The following is a 16,942-nucleotide window of genomic DNA, read 5'->3' as shown; positions in this document are numbered from 1 at the left end:
TCCCCGTCCCCCGCCCGGCCCGGCCCGGCCCGGTCCGGCCCGGTCGCAGCAGCCGCATGTCGGGGCCCGGGGCGCAGAGCCGCAGCCGGCGGCTGCCCGGTAAGTGCCGGCCGCGGGGTGGGCTCGGCGGGATGGGAGCGGGGCACCGCACCGGGCGGGCGGGCAGGGCTCGGGTGCCACATCCCTTCATCCTCCCCGCAGCGCCCACCTGATGCCCCTGGCAAAGCGGCTGTGCCTCACCTGCCGCCCCCGGAGCCTCCAGCCCCGGCCGCCCCGAGCCCCTCGCTGCACCAACGTGCTGCCGGCCCCGGGGCTGCCCGCGGAGCTCCGTGCCTGGGACGGGGATGCTCGGGGAGCGGGGCGATTTGAGGGACACCTGCTTGGCAAGTGGCAGAGCTAGGAAACCTGTTGGGTCGCGGGTTTGTTTTGGAGCGGCATCGGAGCGCCGTGGCTGCCGGAAGGAGCGGATCCCCCCGTGCCCGCAGGGCTGAGGATGCTGGGCACAGCAAACTCAGTGGCGAGCGGCGGGCGAGCGGCAGCCGGGGCAGCGGGGCTTGTAGAGGAGCAGCCTGCCAGGCACCGTGCCCGGGTTGTGCCTGCCGTGCCTCGGGCACCGTGCTGCTCGTTCTCATGCTTCTCCTCGCATGAAAGGAAGCAGGGCCCCGCAAATAGCAGGGTCTTATGACACAGCCTCTGCCGGGGAAGAGCTCCGGGCGGCAGGGAAGGATATTTTTAGTGCTGAGACGCAGGGGATTTGGAGATCGCTCGGAGGAGTGCAGGCGATGAAACCACGGCACACACAGGGGTTACGAGGTGCCGTGTCCTTTCTCTCCAGTCCCCCCTCCTGCTTTTCCCAGCAGGCAGCCCTGCCAAAACCACTGCCTCCCTCGCACTCGCCCGGTGCATTTCCTCTCATCGGGACTACGGTTATTTTTTGCTGTGCTGCAACACGAGGTCAGACGTGCCGATGGAGAACTGTGCAGGGCATTAACACTCAGGCAGCCGGTGCCTGAGCATCCCATCTCGGTGTGGCCTGACCCTGTGTGATTCTCTGGGCATTCCCAGCTCTCCTCGCCAGCCGCTTCTCCCAAGGCTGAAGGAGCTGAAAGCCCTTGGGAGTTATCCTTGTTCTGCAGGGGTTATGCTGGGGCAGGGTGACAGGGAAAGGCTTGCCATCTCTGCACAGCCTCCCAGAAGATGCCGAGGCAGCTGAGGAGCTGCACTGCCCCCCACCCATCTCCTAGCAGACCTGTTTTTTGGCGGGGGAAGGTGCATTCTGGCAAGTTGGAAGCAGTGGGGCATACTGGACTTCTCTGGAGGAGCAGAGCCAGGGGTTTGGGCTCCAGAAAGGCTCAGGGAGAAGGGCAAAAGCCAGCTTACTCCAACCTTTTCATTCATCAGAGAACTGACCCATGCTTGGAGCCACCTCCACTTAAACTCTGCTCATCTTGCCAGCACCTGCTGCTCCTTTCCACAGCCCGTATTATTTTTCAGGACCTTCTTTAAATCCCTCGAAATCTCTGCAAGATATTGCAGAGCTGTGGCCTCGAGAAAAGGCCATTCCCATCCTTTCTTGGCCTTGTGCCTTCAGTAACAATCCTTCTCCCAACCCAAACACACCCCTCCTATTTACCGGCACAGAGGGGTGTGCCGTGATCCCGATGGCTGTAAGGGTTGAAAAGCACATTCCCTCCCAGCAGAAAGGCAGCTGGGTCTGAGTACACCCTGAGCTGCTACTCTCAGCACCCTGCAGCTCTGTCTGACCCCTGCTCCATCCAAACTGCATCCAGGGGTTGCTCCTCTCCCAAGCCTGCTTTGGCGAAGGTGTGGATGGGAGAGCTGACAGAGTTTTGCCTCCCAACCCTCCCACGCTTTTCCCCACCACAGCGTGGCCACGAGCCCACACAACGCGAGGGGTGGTGGCTCTTTGGTGTGCCCTGGCAGGGCAGAGGGACCACCGGGGCCATCGTCCTCGCCCTCAGCCCACCCTGCGGCATCTGCCTAGCAGCAGGTGAGAGGAAATCCCTGCGGGGAATCCTGCCCTGTCCTGCCCGCCCAAACTCTGCAGCAGCGTTTGGCCCCGGTTCGTGTCCAAGCAGCGCTGGAACAAGCCGTGAGAGCCGGAAGGATCTGAAGGCAGCCGCGCTGGGCGGTTCAGGCAGCGGGGCAGAGCCTGGCTCTGAATGCTGATCAGCCTCCCGCCCCTCGGCTCAGCGGGCTGGAGTAATAACCATGACAATAGCAATAAAAGCCAGGCCACCAGCAGGTACCGACAGATCCCCCACGGTGCACAGGGGCCGCATTGTGTGTGCTAACGTGTCCCGCGGTGGGAACATGCCAGCGGGATGAGACAATCCCCGCGCCTGGCAGCCGCGGAGTGTGACCGGCCGTCACATGGAAGGGCCGCGGCAGGGAACGCCGCGCTCCTTTATTTCCCCGGCGAGGGTTGCCGAGGGGCAGCCACACTGGCAGGGCTGTTCGCTCGCCCTGGGCCCGGAAGAGCCGTGCGAGGGGGGAAGGCTCCATCCCCGACTCTCACCGCGGTCACGGGTCAGGCAGGGCCAAGCACAGCCCCAGCTGCTGTCTCCCGCTGCCGGCGTTCCTTACATAATGGGATCTCAGTGCTCGTGCCCAACTCCCCGACCAGAGCTCGAAAACAAGTTCATAAACAGGTCCTGCTAATTTCTCCCTCAAGAGAAACCGTGGCGCCCACAGGAATGCTGCCACCAGCAGCCGTCATCACTCTCCCCGAGCACACTTACTCCGAGTATCGGTCATGTGCCGGGAGAGCATGAGCAGCCGGGTCAGCCGCATTCATGGCACCCGGGACAGCACCCAAGAGCACTCTGGTTTATTTTGTATTTGCACTGCAGAAGGATTTGGACACTGGTCCTTACCTCCACACTGAGGTCCCTTTGGCGGGACGTCCCGTGGAGAGCTGGTCTGTCACCCTGAATCCTGGAGCCAGCCCAGCCTCTGTCCTGAGCCCAGCCTCTGCACAGCTGGAGCCCGATGGGCTCTCCTCGGTGTGGTGAACCGCGGCAGTTTGCCATGGATTCAGCACAGCTGGGCCGGGGAGCACAGCTCTGCCTGGGACAGCCAGCTGCTGAAGGGAGACAGCTCCATAATCAGTGCCTTGATCACCCCCTCCTTGTCCCTGGCCTCACTCTGTTCTGCAGATGGCACAGGGAGGCTGGAGGTTTTTGCTGTACCCCAGCAGCACCAGGCTGCAGCCACCTGTGAGTCGGCTTTCCCAGGAGGAAAGGTTCACTGGCACCACCATCCTGGGCCCTGCACTGAGGCTCAGCACCAGAGCAGGCACCAGTGCTTTGGTCAGACATGCCAAGGCAAAGAGCCCTTCAGGCAGCCTGGACTGCTGCCCCAGGCATTGCAGGAAGACGCTGAGCAGCCAGAAGAGGACCAGAGCCTCTTCAAGAGTTCGTGGTGAGTCGCCCTGAGTCACGGTGTATCCCCACGTGGTTCTGCCAGCACAGCCCAGCCCGCAGGACTCTTCAAGAGTTCGTGGTGAGTCGCCCTGAGTCACGGTGTATCCCCACAGCCCAGCCTGCCGGGGCAGCACCTGCAGATGATGGGGTTTCACTGAAGGATGCCCAGAAAGAGGATGCAGAGAAGCCCTGGAGGAGCTCTCAGGAAGATGTGACATTGATCTCCATGACATCTCACCAGGCTCAGCACCTTTCTCCAGTGTGTTTCCTGTGCTGCTCCGTGCTGCTGGCAGCCAGCTCCTCTGCTGTCCTTGCCCCTATTCCTGCCAGACAGGGTGGGAATGCTGCTCCCTCTGTTCCTCCTCCCCAGCCTGGAGGAGCAGAGGGTTTAGGTTCTGCTCAGGCAGAGCACAGGATGTTTGTTTGGTTTCCTTGGTTATTACACTGCCTGCTCCAATAATCACATTTTCCTTGTGCCGGTTGGGCCAAGTGCAGCAGAAAGGAAATGTGGAATGGCTGAGGTCAAACACCAGCCTGGGAACAGCTGGGGCCACCAGCCACAGCCTCTCTGTGCCACTTGGGTCCTTGCTATTTTGGGTACCCAGCCCAAAAGGAAGTTACAAAGACCGGGGATGCAGCAACAAGTTCCTTCAACAACAGCCCAAGGGCTCCCATCACTCCCTCCCGTGAGCTGGGGACACAAGCACCGGCAGTGAACTGCTTGAGGAATTACAGGAATGAAAATGTTTGTGCAGGCAGAAGCCAAGCTGGCTGTGAGCGGGGATGTGAGAGGGAGCCTGGAGCGTGGGTGCGGCTGCATTTATAGTGACGGTGGTGGCGGGGGCGTGACAGGCAGGGCTGTGCACGGGCAGCGGTGACAGGGTTGCCAGTTCCTTTCATTGCTTATACATCCTTCGGCCCAGAAAGCCTGGAGCACTAAGGCCAGCTCTTGACCCTGGGAGTTCCCCTGCTCGTTAGCATTCACAGACAGCCCTCTGTTTGGTAGCAGGGAAACTGAAACTTGAAAGTGTGCAAACCGCGGCTGATCTCACACCAGCTCCCCTTCCCCCTTGAGAACTCCCTTCAGCAGCTGTGAGCACAGCGGATGAGCTCCCCATTCTGGCTGCCCTGCACCTCAGGGGAGGGATCTGAGGCTCCAGCACAGCAAGTGCTGGTGATGCTGCTGCTCTGGTGTGTCACATCTCTCCACGGTGACTAGATCAATGTGTGCTGGTAAAGCAGAGCAGAAGGGAACCACCAACCGTGCAGCACAGCCATGCAGGGTGAGCCGGGACAGGCAGAAGGGCTCCGACAGCCCTGCCTGCTCCAACTCTCCTCACCTTTCTCCCCAGCTGAGATGGAGCAGGCCCAGCGGAACCTGGATGCAGAGCAGATGCAGCAGCAGCAGCTGAAACTGCGGGACAGGCAGAAGTTCTTTGAGGAGGTTTTCCAGCATGATGTGGATTTCTTCTTCCCCATGTCTCACCTGCAGATTGAGCACCGGAGACGTACGTGCTGTGGGCACCAGCACGGGGCTGGGGGGTTTCAGGAACAGTGACACAGGGGTTGGAGATTGGTGGGACATCCCCAGTCCAAACAGGACACCCATGTCCTGAACCAAGATGGGACCACAGTGGGTGTGTGGGTGTGCTGTGGGTTACTCACACCCCTCCACTGAAGGCACATGGGTACCCAAGCTGGTGCCCTGTAGTGCCTGGCTTTGGGCAGGCTACATTTTGGAGCAGGCACAAGGACTGCAGTGACACAGCAGGGGCTTCCAGAGGGATGTTTTAAGGAAACATGATTTTCCTGGGGCCTCTTACCAGCAAGTAGAATTCAGTTCTTTGTGTCAAGGGTGGTCTCCCACCTCAGGGTCCTGCCTGCACGGAGCTGATTGTGCCTTTTGCCTGGCACTATCACTCACCTTTTCACTGGCCTCTGTCTCTGCAGCCCCCTTAGGCAGCATCTCCTCCATGGAGGTGAACGTGGACATGCTGGAGCAGATGGATGTGCTGGACCTGTCAGACCAGGACACTGTGGATGTGTTTCTGGGCTGTGGGACAGAGGAGAGCAGCATTGCTGGGTCTCTGCCAGGTATGTGCAGTCCCAAGCCCTTTGTGGGCCAGCCTGGAAGCCCTTCCTGCCTCCAGTGCCCACACTGGCTCATTCCTCAGCCCCAGCCACCCTGTGGGCAGATCCATACCCACCCAAAGGCAGATATTGGTGCTGGGTTTGTGAAGTTGGAGGGACCTCATACGGGGCTGTTCCACATCAGTATTCACCTCCTCAGCCCAGACATACAGACCCTTGTAAATTCCTTGTGCTGCAGAGGACAGAAGAGGCCAGGCACCTTCCAGAGTGTGAGTCAAATTCCCTTGTCCTGAAGCCTCTCTGGAGCAGCCAGTGCCTTGTCACAACTCCCAAGGTCCCCTCCATGCTGCAGAGCTCATTGTGCTGAGCAGGAAGGCTGCAGAACCAGGAGCTGGGCTGGGGTCTGCAGGGAAAGCAAGGGGTTCCAGCACATTCCTCCCCACTCACACACTGTAGTGAGGTCAAACCAAAGGTCTCCTTGCCTGCTGCAGCCAACAGCCTCACACAGCGTGGCTCTGGGCCGTGTTTCAGGCAAGATGGAAGAGGCTCCACTGCCAAAAACGGGGAAGGGATGTGCAGCAACTGCCCTGAGCCAAGCCGGGGGTGTGAGGTGGGGAATGGCTGCAGCAGCCACACGGGGAGCCGTCAGGAATGCACAGCCCACTGAGGAGTGAGGCTCGGAGGGGCCATCCATGAAGCTTAGGCAGCAATAAACCTCCAAGAGCCTTTTTCATTCTCACACTGCTCTCTTCTCCAGGGGCAGATGCCAGTCAGTGCCCTGAGGAGATCACCCTGCCAGTGCCCAACGCAGCTGAGAGCAAGTCTCGCATTTCCTCCACGTCCTCTGCCTCCACGGATTTGAACAGCCTGGACACCAGCGAGGAGGGGGCCGAGACCCCCGTGGTGCAGTCGGATGAGGAGGACCTGCAGGAGGACAGTCCCAAAGAGCAGGTGGTGAGAAGCTAGCAGGCAGCTCTGCCCTGCTCCCAGCCTCCTCCCTACGGACTCACCAGCCCAGAAGGAAAGCGGCTGGTGCTCAGTTAACCCCACCCTGGACTGCTGCCCTGCCAGAGGGGAGAGATGGTTTTCCCCTCCTCTCCCTCCATGTGTTCTCCTGGCAGCTAAAGGAGAAGGAAAGGGGTACTGTAAGCTCCCAAAATTAACTCTTCAGGCTTTGCTGCTAACACTCCCTGCTTCACTCCCCCACTCCCCAACATGCCCAGCATCCCACAGCCCCACCACCTCCAGAAAGCCATCCCTTGGGATCCCAGTTCCCCCTGCCCTACTGACAAAGGTTCTGTCCAGACAAGCACTTAACGACGGCACAGAGAGAAATAACACTGGTCTAACCAAGCAGTGGGTGTGTGTGTCATTGGGGGAAAACAGCATGGGGGATGGGGGTTCAGGGGGGATTGCAGGAGGGAGAGCAGTGCAAAGCCACGCTGCTCACTGTGCCATGCAGGAGCAGATGAAGCCTCCTGTTGCACAGCCCAGGGCTGGCTCCTGTGCCCAGGCAGGAACAGACAGCACAGGCCTTGGCAGGGAAGGGCTGCAGGGCACAATGGGGAGCAACTCAGGCTCTGCAGAGAGAGGCAGCACAGACAGAATCACAGAAACACAGAATAATGAGGTTGGAAGAGACCTCTAAGATCACGGAGTCCAACCTATGCCCTAACACCTCAACTGGACTACAGCACCAAGTGCCATGTCCAGTCTTTTTTTAAACACATCCAGAGATGGTGATTCCACCACCTCCCTGGGGAGAGCATTCCAGTACTTTATTATTCTTTTGGTGAAAAATTTTTCCTAATATCCAACCCATACCTTCCCTGATGTAGCTTGAGACACAGCTGGCTGAGCAGGGGCTGCTCGTGACCTGGAGCCACCAGCCAGGAGCACAGTGGGGACTTGCCACGCAGATGGGCTGAGCAGAGAGCACCAGCAGCTGCTCCCCTCTGCTGCTCCACAGCAGCGGAGGGAGCACCACCAACACGAGGCCACTTTACAGCCCTTGGTCCAAAGCTGGGCACAAAGCTGGCCACAGGCCCCTTCATCAGTGGCTGCAGGCCAGGAAAGCGCTGTCCTTGCCCCTGCATCAGCACAGCCGCGGTCACCACGGGGAAAGGAGCCTGGCAGATAAGCAACAGAAGCCAGGGAATGCTCCTCATCCTGGCTGCTTCCCAGGGGGTGTTGAGACATGGCTGCACTGTTCCTGTGTCAACCAGCCCTTTGTGGGACCAGCTGGAGTGCTCTGTATCTGAGTGCAGCAGAAATGTGTTGCATGTGCTGCCTTAAGCTGGGAAATCGATCAAGAGAAAAGGGCCAGGCTTCATGACTTTTCAGGCTGTAGCACAGGGACTTCTCTATCTAGGTATAGGGTCATTAACAGCTCTGGATGGATGTTTTTACCTTTTATTTGGCTGATCACTTCCAACATGCATCTAAACCTTTATTATCTACCAGTATCCCGTTGCAAGGAGTTGCCCAGTGTAAAAAATACCCAAACCAACAACAGTATGTAAATATGACCTTTTTTTTTTTTTTCCTGGACATGTTGACTTTCTGGTTTTATGTGATGTTAGTAATTGGCAAGAGGGGGAAAAAGAGATAGAAAGTAACTCCTTATTCTTCACAAATACTGAATCACACTGTCAGTTCCAAGTTAACCTTGCATGAGGACCTTAGATCTTAGCAAGTGGGTAATGAACAAGGTATAGCAGCTGGTAAGTGGAAACCACACGTTGCTATGATTTTAATGCTTATTTCCTACTGGAACAAATCACCACCACGGGGAGAACAGGAGATGCTGTGAGCCCCGTCGGACCGTCACTGCCTTGCCGTGCCTGCGTTCCCTCCCCCGGGGGCGGCCCCGGCTGGCGGCTGTGGACGCGGGGCGCTCCCGGAGCTCTGCAGCCGGAGACAGGCGCTGCCCTGCGGGAGGGACACGAGGAGCGGAGCAGTGGAAGGCACCTGGGGACAGGCACAGCCCTCGCAGCGTCCTGCGCACCGCCAGCCCCGCGGGGAGCCAGCCAAGCTGGGAGGGCGCCAGGGCTTCCCTGCAGCCCCGATTTCAGAGCGGCGGAAGGGAGCCCTCGGAGAGCCGCCCACCCCTCTCAAACAGCAGAGCTGGCGCGATCATCCCCGTGGGTCCTTTCCGCGGAATATTCTGCGGTTCTGCGAAAGCGCTGGCGCTCGCTGCTGGGCCGGGGCAGGCGCAGGCACAGCCGGGCTGGCGCTGCTCCCGCGGAGGCTGAGGGCTCGCTCCGTGCGGCAGCTCCCGGTGCCAGGCCGGGACAGCCCGCGGCCCGGCCGCACACAGCGTCTCCATGGCACCCCCGGAAGCGGCGCCATTGGCGGCGCCGGCGGAAGCGGCCGGGCCCCGGGCGGGCGGACTCGGGGCAGGAGCGGCGGGACGCGCTGCGGGAGGAGCTGCTGCTGAGCCCGCTGCCCACCGGCGATGTGGCCGCCACCTTCCAGTTCCGCACGCGCTGGGACGCGGACCTGCAGCGGGGCGCAGGTAGGGCGGGCCCGGCCGGGGCGGACCGCGCCGCTATTGGCTGGCGCGGGGGCGGACCGCGCTGCTATTGGTTGAAGCGGTGCGCAGGGGCGGGGCTATCGCGGAGGGACCACGCGACGTGATGGTTTGCCTCGAGCGATGACGTCACGGGCTCGAGTGACGTCAGAGCGGGGTGAGGGGAGCAGGGACAGGGCAGAGCTGTGGGCACGGAGCGGTGACATCACACGGGGCCGTGACGCCAGCGGGCCGCGTGTGGTGGCGCAAGCCTTGGCAGTGTCGGGTGAGGTCAGGGTGCGGCAGGCCCTGGTGTGGGGTCGGGGCGCGAGGGGCAGGACTAACGCTGCCCACAGTCTCTCACTACAGGCTCTTCCCCAAGGCGCTGGGGCGGCTGGTGGCAGCGCTGGGCGTGCGGGAGCTCCACCTCGCGCTCACCCAGGGCTTCTGGCGCACCCGCTACTGGGGGCAGCCGCCCCTGCAGGCACCCGCTGGCGCTGAGCTCTGGGTCTGGTTCCAGCCCACGGTCACCGAGTAGGTACCCCAGCCATGCATCTGTCCCTCTGGGTCCCCTCCGTGCCCACTGCTCCAGGAGCTGTTGTTTGTCTCTCCTGAGGCAGCCACGGTGTGTAAGCAGGCCTCCTGGGTTGAAAAATGTCTGCTGGAAAGAAGAGCCCAGGAGTAACTCTAAAAACCCACAGAACATGCCCTCTGTTCACAGGACAGGATGTGGTGCTGAGGGCAAATGCTTGTTCACTAGAGGCCCAAGTAATTCCCCTGTGGGCTCTGTGATGACAAGCACTTCATGATGCACAGAGAGAAATAACACTGATCTAACCAAGCAGTGGGTGTGTGTGTCATTGGGGGAAAACAGCACGGGGGATGAGGGTTCAGAGTGGATTGCAGGACCGCTTGCTGCGCTAATACAGTGGGGCTGTATCTTGACCTCTCACCCATGACTCACTTCCTTTGACTCCCATCCAATACCTGTCACCATCTCCCCTAGCACACCACCCCTGTTCAAGCTGCAGCAGCCCTGTGGGGACTCACAGAGCTCTCTCCTCCCTGCAAGTGTCCCATCTCTTGTCTGCTGCACCAAGGCATTGCTCTGGGTCTCACAGCCCCTTCCCCATTCACACACGTCACCTCCTGTGTGCTCCTTGCTCCCCTGGCCTCTCTCCTCACATATCAGCTGTGCCCACCGCCATGTCCCTTGGCTGTGTGATGCCTGTGAGTCCTTGCTGCGTGTCCCTGCTGTGTGTCCCCCAAATCTGATGTGTCAGAATAAAATACCAAGGGAGCTGGGGTGTGCCAGCCCAGCAGTCTCTCTGCACGCTCCATGCAGCTTTGGTAGCCCAGTGTGGTCACTCCACTGTATTTTCTGAATGTTACTGACTTAACACTTGTTGTTTCAAGGATCTGAGCTGCTGAGTAATCTCTGGTGTCTGTTCTCACACAGTGTTGACAAAGCCTGGAAAGAACTGAGTAACATCCTTTCGGGAATATTCTGTGCTTCTCTCAACTTCATTGACTCGACCAACACAGTGATTCCAACAGCATCCTTCAAACCCCTGGGTTTAGCCAATGGTGAGCCTGGCTCTGCTCTCTCACTCTTGCTTTTCACTTTAGTTCTGCCCCATGCCACTGCCAGCATTCCAGGTGCAGGTCCTGCAACGACTCTGGGTCTGGGTGTGTACAACAGCATCTGTTAACCTCTTCCTGGAAGGATTTCCTCTCCCTACAAACAAGGCTTGGAATTAAACAGAGGAAACTCAAAAATAATACATGGCTGATGCTCCCAGGCCCTTATATATCTCTATGAAAAGTGTTTTACAAAACAGTGAGGATTACAGGGTTTAAGGCACTCACAAAGAAAGATCTGCTAGGATGTATCCTTACCCATTCTTTGCAATCACTCTGAACAGAGTGGGGTCTGCTTCTGGTGGAGCTCAAGGCATTTCAGGCATACTGAGAGCATGGTGGGGTACACTGGGGGTGTAGCAGCTCTGCTGCTGTGCTCATGCCTGTAGCAGTCCCAGCCTGCTCTCCTCCCTCTCCCTGCCCAGGGACAGATCACCATCTCCTGCGTTACGCTGTCCTGCCCCGGGAAGTCGTCTGCACAGAGAACCTCACCCCCTGGAAGAAGCTGCTGCCATGTGGCTCAAAGGTAGAGACAAGTCCTGCTGGCCAGTTGGGCCACTCCTGATGGAGCTGGGCTCCCAGCAGCAATCTGGGAGCATGCACTGGGAGGTTCCCTCAGGGCCTTCCTCTCGGTGGGAGCAGAGGACAGGGCAGGGGCTGAGTTTCTCCTGTGTTCCCTGCAGGCCGGGCTGGCTGTGCTGCTGAAGGCTGAGCGCTTGTTCCACAGCAGCTACCACTCCCAGGCAGTGCACATCCGCCCCATCTGCAGGGTAAGTGCTGGGCTCAGCTCCCTCCCTGAGCACCCCAAGAGAAAATCCAAAGCCCTCTTGTCACACCACAAGGTATCACACTGGTTTGCCCAGCTACCCTGTGATGGGTTCAACTGTCTAACACAGTTGTCATCCTGCTTCTGTGGTAACCCCAGCTGAAATCTTGCAGTCCTCCTGGAGTTCCAGCTCCATCCTGGTGTCCTCCCCCTCCAGAAGGTGTGATCAGAGATGCTTTTCTCTGTCTTGTCCAGGATGCCTCCTGCCTGGCTGTGTCCTGGGAGCTCAGACAGACCCTCACTGTGGTCTTTGACTTCTTTTCCAGTGGCCAGGGAAAGAAAGGTAAGCATGGTGGCTGTTCTCGAGTGCTCCCAGCCTGCAGCACTTGACCTGCCACCTGACCTTGCTTCCCACAGACTGGTCCCTCTTTAAGATGTTCTCTCGCACGCTGACTGACACGTGTCCTCTGGCCTCGCAGAGCAAAGTCTATGTTGACATTTCCCCTAAGAACAAGGTAAACTCATGGGCCTGAAAGCATGCCCTGCTCCCTCAGTTCAGCCACTTCATGTGGCTCTGAAACATCCTCACCTCCATCCTCTGCATGGCCTGGCTCTCAGGGGCTAACAAAGGGAGGTGATTTCCTTGCTCTGAGCAGGGCTGAGGGGATGAGCCTGGTGGTGTTAGCAGGAGCACAGAGCTGGCTGTTGGGTGGCAAAGCTCAGGGCTATCTGGAGGGACTTTGTCAGTGCTGCCAGTTTCTTCAAAAGGGGCACTTTTTCCTTTCATGGTCCATTTGCTTTCCTCAGGAAAAGGAGCTACTGGAAGTGTCCCCCCCTCCAACATCAGTACATGAAGCTGTTGTCCAGGGAGACAAGAAAACCTATGCTGTGTATGACCTGCTGAGCCCCTCGCTCTTCAACACATCTCGCAGCCTCAATGTGCAGCTGAAGTGGAAGCGGCCCCAAGACAGCTGTGAGTGAGCAGAACTTCACTTCATCTGCACCACTGGCCGGGGCTCCAGGGCTGACAATCACCCCACTGCTGTCCTTCCTCTTCCACAGCGGAAATGCCCATCCCCACTCTCCATGCTCAGCGGTACGTGGGGGGGTACGGGCTGCAGACCGGGCAGATCTGCACCCTCATCTACAACACCCACCCCTACCGAGCGTTCCCCGTGATCCTGCTGGAGACTGTGCCCTGGTACCTGCGGCTCTACGTGCACACCCTGACTATCATCACCAAAGGGAAGGAAAACAAGCCCAGTGAGTGAATCCCCAAGCAGCACGTGCCACCCGATTCCCTTGGCATGAGCAGCTCGTTCCAAAGATGGTGTAGTCTCTCCCTCAGGCCCCAGTGGTCACTGGGAAACTGGATTGTGAAACAAAACATTTTAGGATGTTTTCCTAACCCTAGGTTCAGTGCTCACAACAGATGAGAGCATTAAGTCTGTTTTTTTTTATGAGGCACATGGATAGTGTTTCATAATCCAATAAGGGTTTAAACCAACATGAATTAATTTTTGTAGCATAGGAAGCTCAATTTAAAACTGATGATTGGATTTTATTTTGCATTTATACCTTTCCTTATGAATACCTGACTGTCATGGGTCAGTAGCTTTTTGCTATGGGTGCATCTTCACTTGCCCAGAAAACCTCTCTCAGGACAGTGGAAGCAGGAGCACCCACCTCATGGGAGATGTCCAGGCAATATGAGATTGGACAAGGTTCCCTGGTGCCATTGTGGAAATCTCTTTGGGGTTAGGTTACATCCACTACCAGCCAGCCCAGGACCGGAGACGGCCTCACCTCTTGGAAATGCTGATCCAGCTGCCAGCCAACTCTGTCACAAAGATCACAATCCAGTTTGAGAGGGCCTTACTGAAGTGGACAGAGTACCCACCTGACCCCAATCACGGCTTTTATGTCGGGTAATGACATTCCCCAGCTCCTCATCCCTATCTGGGCTTTGCATAGGACTTACTGCCCAGGTCTCTGGAGATGTCTTTGCTGCCAGGACTGACACTGGCATGTTCTTTGTCCCCTTAGTTCATCTGTGCTCAGTGCCCTGGTGCCCAGTGTCACTGCAATGAAGGACATGGATGTGGAGCAGAGCCCTCTCTTCACCTCGCTGTGAGTGTGCTCGTGCTGGGGAGCAGGGCTGTGGCTGCTCTCATCCTCTCTGGTGAGCACAAAGCACTGGTTCTGACCTTGCCTTTCCTGCTTCCACTCTCCAGGTTTCCTTCCTCCGATGGCTCCAGCTATTTTGTGCGCCTGTACACGGAGCCACTGCTGGTGAACCTGCCAACACCAGACTTCAGCATGCCCTACAACGTCATCTGCCTCACCTGCACCGTGGTGGCCGTGTGCTACGGCTCCTTCTACAACCTGCTGACCAGAACGTTCCACGTGGAGGAGCCCAGCCGGGGCGGGCTGGCCAAGCGGCTGGCCAACGTCATCCGAAAATTCAGGGGGGTGCCCCCACTCTGAGAGGGGCCAGGGCAGCCAGCACTGCCTGCAGGGCTCTGTGGGGAGACAGACAGCAGAGCACTGCTGCCTCTTGTCTTGCTGGAAGCAGCTTGTTTCGTTTTGCTGCCAGGAATTCTCTTTGGGATCCAATAAGCTGAGAGATCACTTCCATTGCTAAGATGGGAAATGGCTCTAAGCCCATTGACTACTGAACTGCACTGCTGTGGGACGGGGAAAAGTAAAAGACTTCTGTTTGGGAGAGGTGTAACTTACATGCTGGGAATGGTGCTGGAAGTAAACTGGAGTGTTTTGTACATCTGTGCTGCTCCTGGTTGGTTTTGCTTTCTTGGCTCATGGGCAGAGTTGACCCTCTAAGACTGTGAGCTGCCAACTCTGTAGCACACTGCCTGGATCATCTGGGATTTGATGCAGGCAGGACCAGGCAAGGGGGTTTGATCTGCAGAAAAGAGAGGGATCCATCTGTTCTAACATCTCACCTTTCATGGTTGCCATGTTTCACACGTGTCCTGTCAGACTTGGCCACATTGGAGCCAGTTTGCAAATTAATTGTTGGGCACAGTGCACGTCTGCCCCCTCACCAACAGCAAGGGTTTATTTTCTTTCACAGGAAAAAAGAAACTGCTCTTGCTCACAACTTCTATTTGCAGGATTTTGAAACCCTCCACCTACTCACCCCTCTGCCACAGCACAGGATTCTCCTCTGCACCCACAGTGTCCCTGGAGCTTTGGGGAGCCTTGGCTCAGCAGATCCCAAGTGCTGAGCTGCAGCCAGCCCTGGGCTGGGAATGCAGGAACACTGGCACCACTGTGCTCCTCAGTTATTTTCTCAAAATACAAATGACCACCTTGTGGTTCACACAGAGCAGTGGGAGGTCACCGTGGTGCTGCTTGGCCTCTGACAGTGCTGCTGTCAGGGCTACGCCCTTTCCATCTCAGATGTGGCTTTTGTGATTGCAACAGACACTGCCTACAACCAGCTAAACAAAGGACAGGGAAGTCACTGGAAGAAACACTCCCCAGAACCAAAGCAGAGCACAGCCAGAAGTCCTTTAAAAGCTTCTGCTTGAACAGAAAAGCCATAAAAACCCCATGGCCTCCTGCCCTGCACAGAACAAGCTGTTCCCACTAGCCTAGGATTACCTTTCCCTTCCATGCCAGAGATGCTTTTTACTCTGCAGCTCCTTACAGATCCACTCCACTGCATGGCTCCATGCAGCCTGCAGAGCCTGCTGAAATACGAGTTTTGGATGATCCCTCTCTGTTCCTGCCTGTTGAAAAAGGTGCCACAGGGCTGGGAGCTTACAGTCCTGCCAGCCAGGCTTCAAGTGCAAAATGCAATTTCTTTATAGAAAGCCAGAACTACAACCAAAACCCAAGCGAGCACACAGCTCCCACAGCAGTCTTAGGCATGAGGGTCCACATTGCAGTTTGCAAAAGGATTTGGAGACCTCAAGTTGTATCAGTTGATCAGTTGAATCCAGTGTCAATCTGCAGGCTGCAACCAGCAGCATGTGCTGGAGCAGCCCAGTTCCCTGGGTGAAGCCTGCTGGCTGCTGGTGTTGGGTGGGATCCTGAAAGTCCCCTGAGTGCCATGGGAATCATAGCTGGCATCTAGTAGTTATTTTCACTATGAACCATCAGAGCTGGCATCAGCCAAAGGCTTTAGGGCCATTCCTGTGCAGTGCCATAAACCAGGAATTTTAAACACCCCATAAAGAGGTCAGCCCAGAATAATGGCAGAGCAGAGGGAAACTATCCCAGGCTGGATACAGACTTCTAGGGCCAGTGGGAGAGCAGGTCTTATCATAACTATCAAAAATGCACAGGCCAGCCAAGTGGAAAACTGTGGGAAATGTGGGTGGCCCTGCAACTGTGGCTGGCTGGGTTTTAAATGGTTATGAAAAGGCCAAATCTTAGTCTTTGGGGTTTTTGGTTTTGTTTTTCATGGACTATTTTTCTTCTTTACCTTGGGTTAGACAGTATAGGAGAGACATGGAGCTCCCTGAGGCGAGTCAGGAGAGGGCTGTCAAGATGCCGTCTCTTACAAGGAAAAGCTGAGGGAACTGGGGCTGTTTAGGCTGGAGGAAAGATGACTGAGAGGGGAGCTTACCAATGCCTGTGAGCAGCTGCAGGGAGGGTGTTCTGAGGATGGAGCCAGGCTCTCCCCAGTGGTGCTGAACAGTGGGATGAGGTAACAGGAACACTGGAAGTTCCACCTGGACATGAAGAACTTCACTGCATGGGTGACTGGAACAGGCTGCACTGAGATATTCCCGTGGCCCTGGACACGATCCAGAGCACGGTGCTGAGGGGGCCAGCGGAGCAGGGGTGGAGGGACAGCCTGCAGTGCTGCCTGCCCAGCCCCGAGGGAGCGGAGCAGGGGTGGAGGGACGGCCTGCAGTGCTCCCTGCCCAGCCCCGCTGTCCTCCGTGGCTCTGAGGCAGCACAGCACAAGGTGCATGGAGCGTGCAAACACAACTGAATAATAACCACGGAATATTCAGAGCTGGAAGGGACCCCTGAGGATCCTCAAGCCCAGCTCCTGGCCCTGCACAGGACACCCCAACAATCCCACCCTGTGCCTGAGAGGTGTCCAAATGCTTCTATAACTCAGACAGGCTCGGGGCTGTGAGCACTGCCTGTTCCAGTGCCCGATCACCCTCTGGGTGAAAATCCTTTTCTAATACCCAGCCTACCCCTCCCCTGACACAGATTCAGGCCATTCCCTCAGGTCCTGTCACTGCTCATGGGAGCCAAGAGCTCGGAGCTGCCCCTCGTGAGGAAGCTGTAAGCAGCGCTGAGGTGTCCCCTTGAGCCTCCTCTCCTCCAGGCTGACCAGCTCAAGCGTGCCTCGCCACAAGAGCCCATAAACGCAAAAATCTCTTCGCAAAACGCGGATCCGGCCGAGGCCGGCTCCCAGCGCCGCCCTCCCGTGCGCAGGCGCAGCGCCGTCCGCGCAGGCGCAGCACCCGCCGCGCTCCGCTGCCGCCGCGCGGGGCT

General features: G+C 57.6%; 3 protein-coding genes across 4 annotated transcripts in view; 2 read left to right on the top strand and 1 right to left on the bottom strand.

Moving 5' to 3' along the window:
• Positions 1–3,453, bottom strand: part of LOC121343761 — a 13,261-nt gene extending 9,808 nt beyond the window's left edge. The window contains exon 1 of the mRNA XM_041419220.1: positions 241–3,453. Within this exon, the coding sequence (XP_041275154.1) occupies positions 241–632 (392 nt within the window). The 5' untranslated portion in view covers positions 633–3,453. The remainder of the gene's footprint in view (positions 1–240) is intronic.
• Positions 1–6,890, top strand: part of DBNDD2 (dysbindin domain containing 2) — a 7,905-nt gene extending 1,015 nt beyond the window's left edge. Inside the window, exons 1-4 of one of the 2 annotated variants that reach the window (XM_041419221.1) lie at positions 7–99; positions 4,799–4,954; positions 5,397–5,540; positions 6,295–6,890. In XM_041419221.1, coding sequence (XP_041275155.1) covers positions 57–99; positions 4,799–4,954; positions 5,397–5,540; positions 6,295–6,503 — 552 coding nt within the window. In that variant the 5' untranslated portion in view covers positions 7–56 and the 3' untranslated portion in view covers positions 6,504–6,890. Of the gene's footprint in view, positions 1–6; positions 100–4,798; positions 4,955–5,396; positions 5,541–6,294 lie in introns of those variants that run through there. The other variant, XM_041419222.1, reaches the window with a different exon arrangement.
• Positions 6,891–7,734: 844 nt separating this feature from the next.
• On the top strand, positions 7,735–14,235 carry PIGT (phosphatidylinositol glycan anchor biosynthesis class T). Its single transcript, XM_041419210.1, has 13 exons — positions 7,735–7,768; positions 8,266–9,054; positions 9,405–9,582; positions 10,508–10,635; positions 11,115–11,215; positions 11,373–11,459; positions 11,711–11,798; positions 11,873–11,970; positions 12,263–12,428; positions 12,518–12,718; positions 13,218–13,383; positions 13,502–13,585; positions 13,690–14,235. The coding sequence occupies exons 1-13, from the start codon at positions 7,735–7,737 to the stop codon at positions 13,940–13,942; spliced, it is 2,373 nt and encodes a 790-aa protein (XP_041275144.1). The 3' UTR covers positions 13,943–14,235.
• The last annotated feature ends 2,707 nt before the right edge of the window (positions 14,236–16,942 follow it).

Source organism: Onychostruthus taczanowskii, unplaced genomic scaffold (assembly GCF_017590055.1).
Source record: "Onychostruthus taczanowskii isolate IOZ18803 unplaced genomic scaffold, ASM1759005v1 scaffold60, whole genome shotgun sequence".
Taxonomy (NCBI): Eukaryota; Metazoa; Chordata; class Aves; order Passeriformes; family Passeridae; genus Onychostruthus; species Onychostruthus taczanowskii.
Note: the sequence above shows the minus strand (reverse complement) of the source record. Positions and strands in the feature narration are given on the sequence as shown.

What these genes read in the sequence shown, in the direction of transcription:
- PIGT (XM_041419210.1), top strand. Translation starts at nt 7,735, where the DNA reads ATGGCTGCACTGTTCCTGTGTCAACCAGCCCTTT. An exon ending in TTCCAGCCCACGGTCACCGA is followed by an intron (nt 9,583 to 10,507) that starts GTAGGTACCCCA and finishes GTTCTCACACAG; the next exon opens with TGTTGACAAAGCCTGGAAAG. An exon ending in GAAGCGGCCCCAAGACAGCT is followed by an intron (nt 12,429 to 12,517) that starts GTGAGTGAGCAG and finishes CCTCTTCCACAG; the next exon opens with CGGAAATGCCCATCCCCACT.